The 20,533-nt window shown below is 38.5% G+C and overlaps 1 protein-coding gene across 5 annotated transcripts in view; it reads right to left on the bottom strand.

The window, feature by feature from the left end:
* Positions 1-20,533, bottom strand: part of EML5 (EMAP like 5) — a 121,443-nt gene that overhangs the window by 22,103 nt on the left and 78,807 nt on the right. For all 5 annotated transcript variants that reach the window (XM_056851056.1, XM_056851057.1, XM_056851058.1 and 2 more), the window contains 3 exons: positions 9,944-10,120; positions 8,833-9,034; positions 8,438-8,564 (listed from right to left, as the gene is read on the bottom strand). In XM_056851056.1, the coding sequence (XP_056707034.1) occupies positions 8,438-8,564; positions 8,833-9,034; positions 9,944-10,120 (506 nt within the window). The remainder of the gene's footprint in view (positions 1-8,437; positions 8,565-8,832; positions 9,035-9,943; positions 10,121-20,533) is intronic.

The raw sequence follows: 20,533 nt of genomic DNA, 5'->3' as shown, positions 1-20,533 counted from the left end.
TGTTTCCCAGCCTATAAAGAAAACAAACTTCTATTTCCATGCCTTTCCTGCTGGCCCTATAGCTTCCCCAAAGCATACATTTGCCTCACCCTCTGCGTACTAAGAGCGTTAAACTAGCACTGCAGGAGAGATTTCTAAGAAAATATATAATGTGGTGTTTAATACGAGTGCAGCTTTTTAAACATGTTGAAATCTGACAAATATACAAAAACACATGGAATGTTGGTATTTATGGAATATGAAGGTATACTGAAAGTTGTATGACAACATACAACTTGCTAGGATCAGGAATATTTATGTTAGGGACACCAAAATGACAGTCAGTGTTTTGTGTGTGGGATATGAAAGAGGATGCTGAAATATGGAACAGGCCTTACAAAATGAAAGCGTTACCTGGAACCTCTTTTCAGCAGCAGGTTAAAAAAAAGACAGTGATTACTTATTCCAATTAGATTGAATTTTGACTGGGTGAAATGTGTGTTTAAAAAGATAAGGAAATAAGTATTTTAATAAATTCCTAAAATGTTTCCACGGCAGAAAGGATAACATACAGAATTATGTTTATTTGCATCTCCACTGACAATATCCAAGTGTAAGACAATTTATTAATGTGGAGTAAGAAGAAAGTTTCTTTTCCTTCTTGATTTTCAAGGGCAATGTCAGACAAAATTAAACTGTACATATATTATGAATATACAAAGTTCTGCCAGACCATTATCGTATATGCACATTTTTACAGAGAATTCAAAATCTGACGGTTCTCTCCATGCCGCAGACTTAAAAAATACCAAATGGATGTGCAGAAAAGAAGGATGGCAAGGTCTGATTGAGTATACAGCAATGATCTTGTTACACAAAGAAAAATAATAATAAGGGGAAGGTGTTTGGAAGGGTAGTCATTTGGGAGGTAGGGAAAAATGAACAGGGGGTAAAAGAGTGAGCTTGCTAATGGTAACAATTATATGCTTGACTTATCAGGGTTGCCCACCACAGACTAGTGATGGGAAACTTGAATTTTCACAGCACTTTTAGCAAAAATCTATAGATTTCACAGTATCTTTAGAGAAAGGCAATGGATCAAACAGAAAATGTTTGTTTAAAGAAGATGGGTTTTACAGCAAAAACCCTGAATTGAGAAATTTGCGTTCGTTTTATTATTATGACATTTCTCCTTTTTGTATCACATTGCTGGGTCAATTACTTTGGGTAAACATAGGACTCTCCTCTAATTCTTATACCAAGTTATTGTTACTTACTGAAAGTTCATCTGTCAAGAGGGGAGTGACTTACAATTTTTCACTCACATATAGTTACGTGCAGTTGCTCCCAAGAGAGACTCCTGCTGCAAGCAATACACCATCACTGTTCCTCCCTCTTCTAAGTTTTGTGGGGAAAGCAAAGTTTCAATTGTACTAGATCTGACATTGTCCAACACAGGGCAGTGCAGAGTTAACTGCATGAGGGGGCTCAAGACGTTTAAAGAAATGGTGACAGAAGAGATGAATGGAGCAGGAGATGGGTTTAGGAAGTATGTATTTACTTTTTAAGTAATTATTTATAAGGATATGACAGGGAAATATGTCAATGGCTGCAGAGGGAACATGAAGGATAATTTTGTGTGAAAAAATAACATAAGAAAGTGTGACTAATACAGTAGAAGAATTTAAAAGGTAAATCCAATGGAAGTTAATTTATTGAAATAGGAAGACAGGAATAAGTTCATGTCACATTAAGTAAATATATATTCATATAAAGACAACACATATACTTTAATTATATTAGGATAAAATGACAATAGCTACTTAGAGGGAAGAAATATTGTAATATCACTAGCAACTACAGTTGGTCCTGAAGAAATAGAAATTGAATAATGAAAGCAGTTTTTAGACAGGTACAGCAATCTTTAATTTACCTCTTATCTGAAATTTTGAATATTGCCCTTTCTTCTTTACCTGTCTAAAGGTGGTAGGCAGGGAGGGACCGTGGCTCAGTGGTAGAGCCTCTGCTTGGCTTGCAGAAGGTCCCAGGTTCAATCCCCGGCATCTCCAGTTAAAGGGATTAGGCAAGTAGGTGATGTGAAAAACCTCTACCTGAGAGCCTGGAGAGCCACAGCCAGTCTGAGTAAACAATACTGACTTGATGGACCAAGGGTCTGATTCAGTAAAGGCAGCTTCATGTATGGTTCACAATTTCATAAGAGCAACAGATATACCGTAAATAAAAACAATCCTTCCTGTCCAGGACACAATATTGCCTGTAACTACGAAATGCCCATTAAAAAAAATTCAACTTGTATTGCCTCTTAAATTCTATTAAGGAGGCTGATCAACTGACCTCCTCTGAAAGGTCATTCTTCAGTGACAGGATTATAACTGTTAAATTTTGATGCTCAGTATGCAGCTGCTCTTTCAGCCTTATAAGAAGACACATTTAACAGGAGCTGCAAGGCACAGTGCAGTTCACACATGAGTTGATAGAGAGATGGTCCTGCAAGTTTGTTGATCCTAGGCAATAAAGGGCTTTAAATATCAATTCCAACATGTTGAATCAGGCCTGGAAACAAACTGGAAGCCAGTGCAGATGTCCTAGAACATTATGGGTTCAAATCAACAGGCTGTTGTTAAAGATGAGCTGCTGTATTTTACACTAGCTGAAATTCCGGAATCATTTTCAGAGGCAACCCAATATAGAACCTCAATACAGTAGCATGGATCAGCAAGGCAAGATTGGCTGAGTCCAGAATTGAAAACCTATTGCTTGATACAGTTGAAAATTGTATTATTCACTACCACACTAACTTGCTTCACAAAAAGCAAGGCTAGATCAAGAAGCACTCCTCTAGTCTGCTGACTCAGTCAGAATCAAGTCAACTTCATCCAAAATGGGCACCACAATCCCTTCCAGTATATAAACACTGTCCATCAGCAGTGCTCGGACAGCACACAACTGATCCCACAAATCCAATCTGATATCATTCACAATCACCCAGTGTGATAAAGTACCCAGCACCCCAGAATTTCCATCAAAGTTCTGTTCTCTACCCATGCTCAGAGGTTACTAAGTGTCCTTTTCTCTGACAAACAAGACTCAAAGAGAAAAGCAGGAGTGGTGACATCTCCCAGCAGAAGACCTATCCAGCTCTTTTACATATGCACATAACCATAGGGAAACTGAAGGTCCCTGTGAGAAAGTGAACAAGCATATAGATAACGGTGACCCAGCAGACATTATATCCCTAGACTTTCAAAAGGCTTTTGACAAGGAACCTCACCAAAGACTCCTGAATGAGCTTATTAGTCATGGGATACGAGGACAGGTTCTCTTATGGATTAAAAATTGGTTAAATGGCAGGAAGTGAAAAATAGAAATGAATGGACAGTTCTCACAATGGAAGGAAGGAAGCAATGGGCTCACACAAGGATCGGTCTTAGGGCCAGTACTATGTCATTTGTTCATAAAATTATCTGGAACTAAGAATGAGTAGTGTAGTGGCCAAGTTTGCAGATGATACAAAATTATTCAGGATGGTGAAAACCAAGGATGACTGTGAAGAACTCCAGGAGGATCTCCACAAGTTGGGTGAGTGGGCAACAAATGTGGCAGATGAAGTTCAGTGTCGGTATGTGTAAGGTGATGCACACTGGAACAAAAAATCCCAACGGTTCTTGTAGGTTATCCAGGCTGTGTAACAGTGGTCTTGGGATTTTCTTTCCTGACGTTTCGCCAGCAGCAGTGGCAGGCATCTTCAGAGGAGTAACACTGAAGGACAGTGTCTCTCAGTGTCAAGTGTGTAGGAAGAGTAATATATAGTCAGAAGGGGGTTGGGTTTGAGCTGAGTCATTGTCCTGCAAAGTATTAAAGGTAATGTGCTAATTATTAAAGGTAATGTGCTAAAAGTATTAAAGGTGCTAAATGTGCTAAAAAATCCCAACTTTAAGTCTAGGCTAATGGGGTCTGAACTTGCTGAAACTGAGAGGAAAAAAGATCTTGGGGTCGTAGTAGATAGCTCAATGAAAGTGTCAATCCAATATGCTACAACAGTGGAAAAGGCAACCCCCATGTTAGGGATTATTAGGAAAGGGACTGAAAATAAAACAGCTGATATTATAATGCTCCTATATAGATCAATAGGGAGGGAAGGCAGCTCGGTACAGCCCGATCTCATAAGATCTCAGAAGCTAAGCAGGGTCAATACTTGGAAGGGAGACCACCAAGGAAGGTTCTGCAGAGAAAGGCATTGGCAAACCACCACTGTTTCTCACTTGCCTTGAAAACCCCATTGCTAGGGTTTTTCTAACTCTCCCAAAATACTAGAACTCGAGGTGGTAGATGGAGGCATCCAATGAAGCTAATGGGCAGTCAGTTCAGGACGTACAAAAGGAAATACTTCTTTACACAGAGAGTGATTAAAATGTGGAACTTGCTGCCAAAGGATGTAGTGATGGCCACAGGCATAGACAGCTTTCAAAGGAGATTAGACAGATTCTATCTGTCTAAAGGGTAAGTAAAGGGACTAAAGAGAACCTCCACTTTCAGAGGCACTAAATCCCAGTGCCAAGAGGCAACATCAGGGGAAGGCCTTGGCCTCTATGCCCTGTTGTTGGACCACCAGAGGAACTGGTTGGCCACTGTGTGAGACAGGATGGTGGACTAGATGGACCACTGGTGTGATCTAGCAGGGCTCTTCTTATGTTGGCATCATTTATCCATTAATCAACTTTATTTATAGCCTGTCTTTCTCACTGAGAGATTACGCAGCATCTCTAGGTCTTTGAGACTATTTACTGCACCCTGTGAACTGTAAAGAAGAATCAGCCTAAGATAATGCTTAATGTTTGATATCTAGGACCAGCTCAAGGCATTTTTCTGCCCCAAACACCGTCTTCCTATGCCATACCCACTAGATCAGGCAGGTGCCACAGGCAGTGCCTTTGCAACCCATAGTAGATTCTGGCGGTGGCAGCAGCAGCATGGGACAAGGGTATGTCTCCTCCCAGGCTGCCCTTGCCAGCCAGGCATACTTCACAGGCCTTGGACCTCACCAGGGGGCATATGCTTCTTCTCATACTGCCTCTGCCAATTTGGCACCCCTATCAGCTGTTTGGGTTGCTTGTGTGGTAAACAGGTCCTGTTGATATCTAGATACAACAATTAAAACAGGACCACATTACTCGTGCTCCAACACAGACACTATTCTGAGGATAAGCTATACTTGAGAACTCAACAAAACATAAGAGACTTTCTGAAAGCCATGCCAAGTCTCACTATTAACTGATTTCTGCTAACCTACAGAATTACGCAATGCTTCTCTAGATGCTTCGACAATAAGCAATTTCAATATGGCCGTATTTTAGCTCAATTCACAGGCGATGGCTTCTTTAACCAACCATCCAAAAATGGGCTTGAGGCCAACTCATCAAAATGTCACATGCATTGGTTACACTGTAATGCAAATCAATCTCCCCCACTACATTATTCATTTAACAGATATAATCAAGCTCTCAAAGACAACGGGATCCTAAAACCCTTGCTAATGCCTCACACAAACAGCAAACCAAAACCTGGATATCAAGAGAAAAGCATGGTCCAATCTATTATTTGTGATTCAAGGAATTATACCATGACATTTTGCCCAAATGCTAATGACAGATAAGTGAAATCGTGAAAAAAAAATCACCTTTATTTTCGGTGACAATTGAGCATCTAACTGTGTGAGGTCTTTTGAAAATACAAGCCGTTATGTACAGCATTAACCAATTACGGTAATAGCAAGAGACTTTTCAGCAATAAGAAAGGAAGATCTGTCCTGGTGCTGTAAAATCTTTCAATCCTGAATAACATATCAGATTTAACATTTAACTGCTTACACATTTACACACACATGCTATATTTGTTCTGTTGGGAAAAGAAGAAGTAACTCACAAATATATTAAAATGTAAACTTTGTCATTATTGATTGATAAGGAAAAAAACCTTACCTTACAACTCCTTGTCTTCATAGGAAGCATAAAAATTAAGCAGGGATATTAAAATCTAAATCATATATATCATAATCTAGGGTAAAGAAAACTAAAATTAACATTGTAGACAAAACATTTCTTCCTTTGCTCATCCAATTTATTACTCAAGCTTTTTATCCACCTTCATCAGGATTCAGGGAGGGATTATGATGTACAGTATTTATAGGGATTTTAGTGGCATTAGCATAAATAAACTCCACATTTCATTGTCCATAGGCTCTCTATCAGAGCTGATTCTCACTTTACACATGTATGGGACACCCAAGTACAAAATAATACATTTATTGGCGAGTCTAAAGTACATTTATATATAAAATTCATGCATTTGAGTGAAATACTTGAAAATCGGGGGCCCACACCTTTGTTTCCCAATTACCAAGTATTCTGAAGAGATGTGTTGGATTTAACATGTGTATATCCTTCAGACTTAAAGACAGGGCTCAGTATTTTGCCCCTTAGTCTCTGAACTGGAGAACAAAATACAAATGGAATTTGCCCACTGTTAACATGGGAAGGGGCAGCACTGTACACGCAAAATGAGATCTTTCTCTACTTCTGGAATTATTTAAACAGCAAAATATTAAGTATTAGAAGGACTTAAAATTAAACATATCTTTAAAATAAAAATGTATTAACAATCACACCAAGGCAGATCTAGGTCTTTGCCTAGATAGCCTTGTCCACTCCTTAGTTGCTCTCTGGTTGCCTCTGCCTGTCAGCCTACCTATCCTTTGTTCTCCATTTGTTTGCTGTTTGCGTCCCTCCCGGTCTTCCACTTTTCATATTATCCAGGATCCCAGTACCAGCCGCCTTATGAAAAGTTCCTGGGATTACGAAAGGTAGAAACTAATCTATTGAGGACTGTGGAGGACTACTAAATATTAGCAATATAATATCAAAGTGGAACACTGTTATGTTTTTACATGGAAGTCCATACTGAGTGGAGTATAAAGATGCAAGTCCTTGAAGTCTAAAATTAAATATTGTTTGAAAATAGGAGGTAAAAGGCTATTTCTTTGGGAAATAAATGTATGTTTAGGATAATGGTGATTAAACCTGTTTCTTTTTTTCACTTTTGGAGATTGTTTAATCAATAGCTTGTATGATATCTGCTTATATCGTTCCTGAATATGTGTTGGTGTGAGTATGTATGTATTCCAGTGTGTGATCTTTTTTTGTGCAAAAAACATTTTTTTTGAAAAGCTTCCATGACCTTGGTCAGTGAAAGCTCTTCTTAATGTGCCTCCAAAGTAGCTCTCTTTTGGCCCTACTGTCTGATCTGCTCCCAGCCATGCAGGATCTCAGACCTACTGTGTATTTGGCTACCTACATTCAGTTGATGTGTGTGTGTAAAGTGCCATCAAGTCAGGCCGCACCTGGAGTACAGTGTGCAGTTCTGGAGGCCTCACTTCAAAAAGGATGTGAATATAATGGAACGGGTGAAGAGGAGAGCGATGAGGATGATCAGGGGCCTGGAGACCAAGCCCTATGAGGAAAGGCTGAGGCACTTGGGAATGTTCAGTCTGGAGAAGATGAAGTTGAGGGGGGACATGATTGTTTTCTTAAGTATTTGAAAGGCTGTCACTTGGAGGAGGGCAGGAAGCTATTCCTATTGACAGCAGAGGATAGGACTCACAATAATAGGTTTAAACTGCAGGTGGAAAGATTCCGGCTGGATATTAGGAAACCGTTTTTTACAGTAAGAGTTGTTCGACAGTGGAATCAGCTACCTAGGGAGGTGTTGAGCTCCCCCCTCAGTGGCAGTCTTTAAGCAGAGGCAGGGCAAGCACTTGTCAGGGATGCTTTAGGCTGATCCTGCATTGAGCAGAGGGTTGGACTAGATGACCTGCATGGCTCCTTCCAGCGCAATGATTCCATGGTTCTAAGTCACAGTTGACTTATGGAGACCCCTGAAAGGGGCTTTCAAGACAAGTGAGACGCATAAGTGGTTTGCCATTGCCTTCCTCTGCAGAGCCTTCCTTGATGGTCTCCCAAGTACTGACTCTGCTTAGCTTCCAAGATCTGATGGGGCAGGGATATACCATGCCACCTTCTCTCCCCATTCAGCTGATACACATGCACAAATACTGTCTCCCTTGAGGAAAAGACTGCCTTTTACCTTGCATCTACATGATGAAACAAAATGTCAACTGGAGGGGAGCATTTGGGGGGTGGGGGAGGCAGGGACATCCCTTCCCAGTAGGTGATCAATATTGTCAAAATTGACAGCACTGTTCATTTCCTTGGCAGTGGTGATCCTACTGCAGCAGCTGAGGATCTCAAGATTGAGATTTTCAATCCATACAAAATTAAAAGAAAGGACAGACAGTACTTAAAGGTGGCAGCTGAAAAACAAAAATATTGCAGCCCTTTCTATACACGAAATGACACATTTCCTCCCCAAAGTTGGAAGTTACCTTTCATCTACTGAAGGCTCTTTTTGCTGCAGATGAGGCTTGATTCCAAACATTGGTCTGATGTTGGTTGATAAGGCTTTGATGGTGTAAATAAATTCATTTTCTCTTGTGACATCACTGTCATATCCTAGTAAAATATTCATAATCACAAGAACTATTTGAACTAAGAAGTTACTTAGTGTACTTATATAAGTGCTCTTCATCCAGAGCACCAGAGACAAAGGAAAAATACTACTTCAAGAAGTATTATTAAGAATTATAATATATGTAAACCAACTTCAAAGATTTGGTTTGAAAATTGAGATCCAGACCATAGAAGCTGGGCTTTTATTAACTATTTCTAAACCTCCAAGAAACTGCCCTCTAGAATAAGTATATTTAACTTTATGACTTACCCCCATCTTCCTCAGAATCTAGATCAGATTCTTCACTGTCACATTGCCTGCTTTCTCGATGGCCCTCCATCTCATGGGTCCATAGCATTAAAGACGTGTCTCCACCACCAACACTGACCAGTAAACTGTCATCATGAGTCCAACGAACATTTGTTACATGTGTACTATGAGCCACATACCTCTTAAATTTCCCATATTTTCCCTAAGTATGAAAATACAGAAAGAACTACTAATATTTCATTCAAACTAAAATGAACACAAGGTGTGCAGAAAAATAACATTACTATCCAATGTTGTATTACCAATGGTACACCCCCAAAGTGGGGGATTCTAAACATCTGTGTATGTAGTTGTGAAGAGAAAGTTGGCTTCAACTAATATCATGATGCCAGGGTGAATGTTCTTTGCTGGGCACATGCTATAGGTAGCCTCAATTTCAATTCTGTCATCCCTGGCTGAAATCCTTTTAAGTAGCAAGTCTCAAAAGGAGGGACCTTAAACAGCCACTACCACTGTCAGTAAAACTGGACAGTCGAGGGGTAGATGGGCCAAGGGTTTGGCTCAATTTAATGCACATAAATGGGCGTACATTATTAGTGTGACTACGGCAGTGTGTGAAGAAAGAATGTTGGTTTATGTTGATCCCAATCTTCTGTTATATTTGTGTGTCCAAATGTTCCTTCAAATTGCTCAGGACAACTTTCTTGACTATCTCCAATTTTGTTCTCACAAGCACTCTGTAAGGTAGGTTAAGTTGGGAGACAGCGACTGACCTAAAGTCACTGAACAGCCATCTTGCTTGAGGCATGTTTTGAATCTAGAGCTTCCCAGTCCCAGAGACAAATAAGGGGTGATTCACATATCGGGTAACACGTAATGACTGACAGATATGTGGAATTACCACAGATAATGTTGACGTTTGATATGAGGCAATATAAAAACTCTGTGGTATTGATCACTGGCAGAGGTCTTTCACATATGCAAATCATTAACTGATGTTGTGTTCACTGAGAGGTGAGAATACATGTATGATTTTGAAATAAGAATATGGTAGGGCTTTGTTATATAATATTTGTAACCCTCATTATATAATAATTGCATATTTACTTACTTTGGCAGGGTATCGGAAGAGTTTTACAAATCCAAAATCATCTCCAGTTGCCAAGACTGTGCCATCACTGGTGAGGCATGAGGCAGTTACATCAGTGACCTCTCCAATTATTGGCCAGATTCCTTCACAGCAGGAGCCTAAAACACTTGTCCATGATGTCCAGGAAATTTTTTCTGCCTACAAAAATAGCCTGTTTGAGACAGGATACTTGTCCATAGTTATACATCTGACCTGAAAATAAATATCACAGTCCTAGAAGCTCATTACTATGCTTATTTTATGTTGTCCACAAGAACTGCAGACAAAAAGCTTTCAAACTGAAGAAAAAATATATGAATACCTTATAGGAATATGCTATCATGACCAGTATTTCAGTCAATTGTATCTCTCTTAACAGTGGTTCAGGTTTCCCAAAAGTACTCTCATCTTAACTTCACATACATTAAAATCTATTTATGTGATTCTGATCTATTGTAGGAAGCACCGTTACACCTTAGATAAATTTATTTGTAATCATTTGTGTTGTAACTGTCTTCTTGACTGTAAGCTTCGGCTGAAATTCTGAATCTGAACACCACATGTGTGTCCAGGAACCTGTCGCAGTTTGCTATGCACAGATTGTCCTTTGCCTCCCGTAGCTAACAGTGCTTTTATCTGGTTAATATTTATCAAACATTTCAGCATTCACTTTGTCGCAGCCCGTGGCAATAATTGGCTTGAGCATATGGTTTTCCTCTGGATCTAAATAAATAAAAAGCATTCCTTGGGACCTAATGCAGTAATGTGGGGTAAACGTTATGCCACTTATAGCTGTTTTGAAATAACTACACGGCTACAAGGTTAAAGGCACTTCATGCTGCCTGCTTGATAGTTAAGTCTGAAAAGTTGGCACTTGCTTATCTGAGGTGCTTTTCCAGGCATAGAATGGAAGGTCATCTCTGTTTTGGGGTTTTTTCGTCTCTGCTCTAAGATACAGTGTAAAGGACGGAATTATGCCACTGTCGGACGGAATTATGCCGCTGTCCGATAAGACAGTGCAGCAGTACAATAAACCTTGTACTGGGGATTTTGCACTTGTAAACCTGGTGACTTAATATTTTCCCCATAGATGAGTGAAAATGATACTGCCATGGATCCTGATTTGGATCCATGACAGAGGCCTGAAGATTCCCGACTCAGCTCAGATAACCACTGATCTGAGAGGATATAAGGAAGCCTCAAACGGCCAAAAGGAGGAGGACTGGTAGAGGACAGCTGAATGCTGTCTGGCTGCTAGATCTCCTGGACATCCTCCTAAGATGTTAAACTAGGAAAGCAGAGAGTTGATGGAAGTTGGCTGACGCTGACCGACCTCACTCTCTATACTTGTCTCTTGCGTGAGACACATGAAGTGAGTTACAGAGAGGGCAGCAAGTCTGTCTGGCCATAACTCATTTCCATTATATTCTATTATTTCATGTCTTGCGTGATATGAAACTATACCATTTCACAACATGGAAGTTGTGAAACCTAAACTACAGAACTGGTCCATACAGTTCTTAGAACCAGAAACAGGGAAGAAAGGAGTCAGAGGCTCCCCCAACATCATAGGGGAGGCTTCTGTACTCAGAATAAGAGGCAAGAGATGTTCCTGGGGGAAAAAGAAGAATCTCTTTTCTCTGTAATGAAGCTTAAGGCACATATAAAATGCTTACATAAAACATATACAAAATCTATTAGGCCTATTCATGGAGACTCTTAGTTCAGGAAACATATTCACTGAAATTGACAAAGCTAGAGAATAGCTGAGTCTTCCATACAAACACTAATACAGCCTTAAGCTTGCACATAATAAATAATATATAAGCTCTGCATTGCTGACTGTTAAGAGATACACATACCATCAGCATGTATGAAGCATTCCTGATCTTGAAAGTGATCAGACATCTATAAACATAGAATGGTTTAAATATAAAGATCATAGTATCTTATCCTCTGCACACTGCAATGGGTAAAGATACTACACTTAGCTGTAATAATTGACTATAGCTCAAATAGCTCTAATTTCAGCTTTCTCTGATAAATAGACTTCAGAACAGTATTTCAATGAACCTAAACTGGCATGAAATACTCAATGAGCTTTGGACTATAATTCTTAAATAAACTAAGAACCAGAGAATCAAAGATATGGTAAAGACATAGAAGCATGGGAAAAGTCTATGTCCTTACAGAAAAGGTTTGCAATATCTTAAATATCAGCTATGCATATGAGCTGGAGAGGTTTTAGAAATAATATAAGGTTGTACTTAATTTACTATAACTTATAGTTTATATTTCAGGTACTTTGGATAAAGAAGCTTTTTGCTATAACAAATCTTTTTCCCATTATATTTAACCATATCTTCTCTCTGTGAAACTAATCAGGTTTTTACAAGATTCTGTAACTGTAGTATTCTGAATAAATCTAGAGATACTAGTTAGAATCTCATAAAGAGAAATGTATTAAAGGTTTAAGGTTAGGAAACCTTACATAGAGAAATTGCTTATAAAGATTGTATGAAACTGCTTGCATATGTTAACATAACTGAACATGTTAAAGAATCATAATGTTTGTACTTTATGACATGTTTTGAGAATATGTATTCACATGCATATATATTTTATGTGAAATAAATGTTATTTAAAGGAAGTCCCTTGTTCATAAATTTTCTGGCACTTCTCAATAGAAAGCCTACAGTCCTTGTAGGAATTATCATTGACTTCTGGCTGTGAGGTCTCGCTGAATAGATAACTCCATTTCTCAGTAAATGGTACATTCTAGGAGTGTAGATCCCTTAACGCCACAAGCCGTGACAGATGGCACCCCAGATGGGACTCCGCGGTAACGGGTTCGACTCAGACGTGGGTTTGAATTCACAGTAAATTATTTTTAACCATTGGTATATTTTCCTGCAGGATCCTAAGCAATGTTTGGGAGTTAATGGCTCTATATATTTGCAAAATATGCAAACTTCGTAAACAAGACCACAATAATGAGATTACAAGTCAGAGATGAGCGGTTAAACTTCATCTTTTGAAGGTTTATGGTAATATGTTTACTAAACAATAGCCCAAGTGTATACAGTACACAATTGAGCCGGGGCATAACTAAACCAATGGATATTTCCCAAATAAGGGAAATAAAGGCTTAAACAATAGCCTATTGAATAGCCAACATATGGCAAAGCAAGCAAGCAACTTTATGTTATGTTATGTATTGATGAAATGTATTGATATGTACAAGGTACAAATGCATACAATGCAAATACTATGTTTCAGGTTTGAAAATATCTGGGTTCATATGGAAAATGTCACATATTTGTATATGATACAAAATGACATATATAAGAAATATAATAATGTACATGAAATGTATGAATGTTTCTATTTGTCATCCCATGAGGGATATGGATGGTAGCAGAGATGTCTATTACTCAATATTCTGTTTCTCATATGCTATTTGTAGCAGTTGTTGTATCAGGGCACAGTCAGGTTGCAAACTGTATGTGGACCTAAGCAATATACCTTCAGATACGAGAGCGCTTATCACTCTTAAAGTAGTAAGAAAGTGGAGTGTAAAATGGCAGAATGACATGTAATATGATTGAACTCCTATTTGTAATACCTACGTGATGACTTATGTGACTTTTGTGCATTCTGATTAGACATGAAATATTATTGTAAAATATCTCTTTTCCATCTCCATGTAGTTTAAATAATTTCTTGGTGTCTAGAACATTGGTTACGTTTTGGCTTACAAAACCTATGAAGCTGACATGAATATATTTTCCAGATGATGTTATCTTTCAGGAAAAGTATACATGAAGAAGTGGATATAGCCATACCAACTGGAATCAACATGTAGCAATTGATTGTTAAATAAAGGATACAAGAAGAATCTACATGAGTACAATATGAGATGGAAGCTATGAAGAAATCAATCATAAAGATATACCCCATGTGATTAAATGTGAGTACCCAACAATGTACTTTACAAAATGTTTTCACAATGCAGTCATTGACTGTGAAGATAGCCTTCATATGAAATAAGTGGCTTACTTATATGATTTTTGAAACTATGCTTATATGACTCTGAAACTCAAGAGATAAATATTTACCAATGAAAAGGATTCAGGACAAGGAGAATGCAGAGAGAAGACAATCTGGCGTGTCTCTGACCTGAAGAATATCCTTGAAGTGGGAAACAACCTCATCTGCACAACAGTGTGAGTCTGTATGTGTAAATGTATACATTATTAAGAAGAAATGTAATACCATTGATGCTCTGGAACTCCCAGTTGCTGTATATATAATAAGAAGCATACATAAGAAGATGATCCTTTGATTGATGAATTGATGAATGATATCATATGAACTATGATGGCTGTTACTAACTTTATATTTCTGAAGAAAAGCTACAGGCCTTCCTGGAGGGATACATCTATACATGCGTAACCAGCACAGTACATTCAGCATGTGCACCATGAGAAGTGTAGTGCTGATGGAAAAATGCAAGGTAACAATGCCATTGAAAAAAAACACTGAAGATCAGTGAGTCTGTATGATGGAAGATCCATATACAAGAAAAGCTGGAAGCTTCAACCTCATCCTATAGTGACCAAGGAGGGGGACTTCAGTTTACTCAACTTCAAGATATGTGGCTAGGTAAACGAGACATTGAGACTCTTTTTTGTGTTGTTCCTCTTGGAAAAAACTTCGTGAATGGCCCACAACAGAGTTCATTGCGGATGATTATCCAGGACTAAACAGCACAATAAGAAGAATTGTATTATGATGACCAGAATGAGAAAATAATATTTTTTACAAATGATACAGAAGAAAAAACTGTAATCTTATTCTTCCTAAAGATAAAATTGAAGTGGAAGATAGAAAAACCACAAAAGAAGTTGTAGGTTTGTGATTCCAAAACACAAAAGATATAGTTCCTAAATCTTTAAAAAGCACCTAGAATAAGGTGGAGATGAAATGGATATATTAATAGAAGTTGTGTTTTGTATGTATTGTATATGAAATGCTGGGTGAAAAACTTTCCACCATGCTTTGTAGAATGTTATGTTATTTATAATCAGTTAGGTGCGGTTAAACTGCCTGGGTTACTTCTTCTTAGATTCCTTTACAGCTGAAGATTCTTCCAGTGAGGAAACTGAGTTTAAAGAATCTCAGTGCAAGAAAAAGAAAACCTCTGAATGCCAATACTGGGTAATTATCTTTGAAAATAGTCAATATAGCCCATAATGTGTTTAATAACATTCACAGGAAAAAAGTGTTGTTTTAAAGTCAAGCGGCTGCAAAAGAAAAAAGGGGGGCCAGCCGTAGAGATTCTGGGCGTTCAGCCAGTACAAAGATAACAACTCCTCTATGTTATCTTTCTTGGTTTTGTTTTGATAATATTCGGCTTTAAGGCTTACACAGTAGCTACAAATAAATGTTTTTCTGTAAATGAATGAATGAAAGGAGATTTTCTTCATTACGCATCATGTTAATAACATGGCTAGTTCGATATGTATAAAATGGATACTGACAGGTTGCTTTTCTTTATACAGTTAAAATTAACTGAATTCAATATTTTTCCCTACTGAGTTAGACTGCTGATGAAGCAATGAATCTTCAGACACAGCAGCGTCATTGAAGATTCCTGAGTAGCAAAGGCGACATCACGGACAATGTTATGTGAAGACAAAACTTTGATATTGTAATTTATAGTATTTGATTTATATATTCTGGCTTAACCAAATGTGTATTTCTATAATTTGTATTAGTCATTATATATGATGCCTTTGCTGTTTTTTGGTTTGGTGAATGCATGTGTTTAACAAATATTTTTATGAAAATGATGAATCAATGTAGGATGAATTGATAAAGATCCATATGACTCCCATATCCTCAAGGAGGGGGTGTCGCAGCCCGTGGCAATAATTGGCTTGAGCATATGGTTTTCCTCTGGATCTAAATAAATAAAAAGCATTCCTTGGGACCTAATGCAGTAATGTGGGGTAAACGTTATGCCACTTATAGCTGTTTTGAAATAACTACACGGCTACAAGGTTAAAGGCACTTCATGCTGCCTGCTTGATAGTTAAGTCTGAAAAGTTGGCACTTGCTTATCTGAGGTGCTTTTCCAGGCATAGAATGGAAGGTCATCTCTGTTTTGGGGTTTTTTCGTCTCTGCTCTAAGATACAGTGTAAAGGACGGAATTATGCCACTGTCGGACGGAATTATGCCGCTGTCCGATAAGACAGTGCAGCAGTACAATAAACCTTGTACTGGGGATTTTGCACTTGTAAACCTGGTGACTTAATATTTTCCCCATAGATGAGTGAAAATGATACTGCCATGGATCCTGATTTGGATCCATGACAGAGGCCTGAAGATTCCCGACTCAGCTCAGATAACCACTGATCTGAGAGGATATAAGGAAGCCTCAAACGGCCAAAAGGAGGAGGACTGGTAGAGGACAGCTGAATGCTGTCTGGCTGCTAGATCTCCTGGACATCCTCCTAAGATGTTAAACTAGGAAAGCAGAGAGTTGATGGAAGTTGGCTGACGCTGACCGACCTCACTCTCTATACTTGTCTCTTGCGTGAGACACATGAAGTGAGTTACAGAGAGGGCAGCAAGTCTGTCTGGCCATAACTCATTTCCATTATATTCTATTATTTCATGTCTTGCGTGATATGAAACTATACCATTTCACAACATGGAAGTTGTGAAACCTAAACTACAGAACTGGTCCATACAGTTCTTAGAACCAGAAACAGGGAAGAAAGGAGTCAGAGGCTCCCCCAACATCATAGGGGAGGCTTCTGTACTCAGAATAAGAGGCAAGAGATGTTCCTGGGGGAAAAAGAAGAATCTCTTTTCTCTGTAATGAAGCTTAAGGCACATATAAAATGCTTACATAAAACATATACAAAATCTATTAGGCCTATTCATGGAGACTCTTAGTTCAGGAAACATATTCACTGAAATTGACAAAGCTAGAGAATAGCTGAGTCTTCCATACAAACACTAATACAGCCTTAAGCTTGCACATAATAAATAATATATAAGCTCTGCATTGCTGACTGTTAAGAGATACACATACCATCAGCATGTATGAAGCATTCCTGATCTTGAAAGTGATCAGACATCTATAAACATAGAATGGTTTAAATATAAAGATCATAGTATCTTATCCTCTGCACACTGCAATGGGTAAAGATACTACACTTAGCTGTAATAATTGACTATAGCTCAAATAGCTCTAATTTCAGCTTTCTCTGATAAATAGACTTCAGAACAGTATTTCAATGAACCTAAACTGGCATGAAATACTCAATGAGCTTTGGACTATAATTCTTAAATAAACTAAGAACCAGAGAATCAAAGATATGGTAAAGACATAGAAGCATGGGAAAAGTCTATGTCCTTACAGAAAAGGTTTGCAATATCTTAAATATCAGCTATGCATATGAGCTGGAGAGGTTTTAGAAATAATATAAGGTTGTACTTAATTTACTATAACTTATAGTTTATATTTCAGGTACTTTGGATAAAGAAGCTTTTTGCTATAACAAATCTTTTTCCCATTATATTTAACCATATCTTCTCTCTGTGAAACTAATCAGGTTTTTACAAGATTCTGTAACTGTAGTATTCTGAATAAATCTAGAGATACTAGTTAGAATCTCATAAAGAGAAATGTATTAAAGGTTTAAGGTTAGGAAACCTTACATAGAGAAATTGCTTATAAAGATTGTATGAAACTGCTTGCATATGTTAACATAACTGAACATGTTAAAGAATCATAATGTTTGTACTTTATGACATGTTTTGAGAATATGTATTCACATGCATATATATTTTATGTGAAATAAATGTTATTTAAAGGAAGTCCCTTGTTCATAAATTTTCTGGCACTTCTCAATAGAAAGCCTACAGTCCTTGTAGGAATTATCATTGACTTCTGGCTGTGAGGTCTCGCTGAATAGATAACTCCATTTCTCAGTAAATGGTACATTCTAGGAGTGTAGATCCCTTAACGCCACAAGCCGTGACAACTTCACATACATCACCATGTTGTAACCTTTACAACAACTCTGTAAGACAATATTATTACCTTCATATTGCAGATTTGGGGGTGGGGACTGAGGCCAAGGAGGAGTGGCTTGCCTAAGTGAGCTTGGGGAATTGACGGTATAAACCACAAGAAGAAAAATCCACACTCCTTAATGTGCTGTGCTCCTGTGTCCATTTGTATGAATTTGGGGGGTAGGGGGTGGGACGGAATTGCTTATAAGGAAATCTCAAAGATTCCCTGGACATACCTTGCCTTCTTGGTGATTAGTTCATGTAAACCATACTTGTAGCAATTGAACTGAATTCATAGAGGTGATTTTCTTAGTTTCCCTGCAAGTGCAACACAGGAATACTCACTACGCTATTCTGTCCTGTTCTCTTAAATCTCTTGTAGTGCTTATTTTTATTATGTAATGGCTGATTCCAAGACTTGCTGTTCCAGGAAATAAGCATATTGTTTGAGGCACACAGACAAGGACAGTGCCACAAATTATTTTTTTCTGGCTTTCTGGGATGATATATTGCCACCAATGTTTACTGTCATGATATTTTCATCAAGTACTATAATTTCTGTAGTATCACTAGGAATTTCATGTTGCTAGGGGAAGTATCTGGTATTGTGGATGAAACTGTATTCTAGTGACATCCAGTGAGACTTTGGTGCAGTTGATATGCCTAGCAAGAGATCGGGATCATACAGAACTCACTAATTTATTTATCCTGTTTCTTCAGGTCTGCTTGAAGAACCTAACGACTGCATTCTAAGTTTAAAGTTCAAATTAAAACTCTGAATTAAAAAATACAGCTTTTTTTTTGTGGGCTGAGACTTTGAGCTTCACTGAAAAAAGTTCTATTTAGGCAATTTATCTTTTGCATATGCAAAGAGCTTTATACACTTTGTTCTTGTATGTAGATAAGTGCGACTGTTGTTACTTTTTGTTTAATATGGCAACATTCAGAATTTTAGATACGATTCTCAGGTTCCAACCAAGCTGTAGCTTCAAATAAAACTGACTAGGAGAGGAGAATTGGTTGGATGCCATCAAAGAAATCCCCATGAAGGGGTAAATTCCTAGCAACTCTCTAACTCCCTGCTCAGGCTGCTCCCATTGGCCCCTGTCGCCGAGGAGCAACACTGGAGGGCATTTCATGCTGAAGAGGGAGGGGAGAGGTTGCACTTCTACGCACAGAAGTCCTTACACACAGAGATGTTTTAGATGGGATCCAATCCAATTACTCTTTTTCTAAGACCCAAATCACATTGTAAAGTTTAAGAAGGATGAAGGGTGGCTGATGGGCTTGCAGGGAGGCAATTCACAATAGTTTCAGAAACCCAATATTGTTCTCACATGTCCAAGTCACATTGCACATTCCTGAAAAATGTCTACCGTAATGGAATAAAATCTTTGTGTTTCAGACCATATAGCCATCTCATATACTATTATTTTTAATATTTGTTATGCTTCGGACGACAAGAATTCTGCAGGCAAGTCACAGCTGACTTATAGTGACCTTGTGGGGTTTTCAAGGCAATAGACAAACAGAGGTGGTTTGCCATTGCCTGCCTCTTCATAGCAACCATGGACTTCCTTTGTAAACACATAACACATAAAGCTGCCTTCTACTGAATCAGACCCTTGATCCATCAAAGTCAGTATTGTCAGACTGGCAGGGGCTCTCCAGGGTCTCAGGCAGAGGTCTTTCACATCACCTACTTGCCTAGTCCCTTTAACTGGAGATGCCACAGAGTGAAACTGGGACTTTCTGCATACCAAGCAGATGCTCTACCAGTGAACCACAGCTCCTCCCCAGTTAATGGGGTTAATGGGGAGTTTTTTTTTATTTTGAACAGTTTATGGGGAGGGTTTTTTCCCCTATTTCTTTAAAGAAAATATGGTGGAGAGATACTTGGCCCCTACCAATGTTATACTTGGATCTCTTTTGCGGTCTCCCATTGAAATACTGGCCAGGGCTGGCCCTGTTTAGCTTCCAAGTTCTGATGTAATCGGGCTACCCCTATTCAGAAATGGAGTAATACTATGCCATAATCACTGCCTGATCCTTATACAGTTATCTAGGTAAATATAACATTAAAAAACTTTTTTTAAAACATTAAAAATATTCAAATGAAACTCCTAGATTTATGAAAGAGACCCTATTTTTCTGTTTTTCATTAGGTAGCCCATATGTTCACTAAATCCTTCTAACAAGTTTGTGTTGCCAGCCCCCCCCCCCGCTGCTCTTTCATTGGCACAGCCCTTTCAGCCTGAATGTATGTACTGTATGTGTAACACAGTGTGCAAGTCCCATGAGGCGCACACAGCACATGTGGAGCAACAGCAATGTTTTGTGTCTCACAGAGAAACTTTCAGCAGTGAACATAGCAGAGGATCTTGCGACAACAGCAAACGCTTCCAAGGAAGCCTTTTCAGGAGAAATCAGGGAGTGCCAACAGGACAACAGCAATTAAGCCACACCAGGCTAGGAGATAA

This window comes from Euleptes europaea, chromosome 6, assembly GCF_029931775.1.
Source record: "Euleptes europaea isolate rEulEur1 chromosome 6, rEulEur1.hap1, whole genome shotgun sequence".
Lineage (NCBI taxonomy): Eukaryota > Metazoa > Chordata > Lepidosauria > Squamata > Sphaerodactylidae > Euleptes > Euleptes europaea.
Note: the sequence above shows the minus strand (reverse complement) of the source record. Positions and strands in the feature narration are given on the sequence as shown.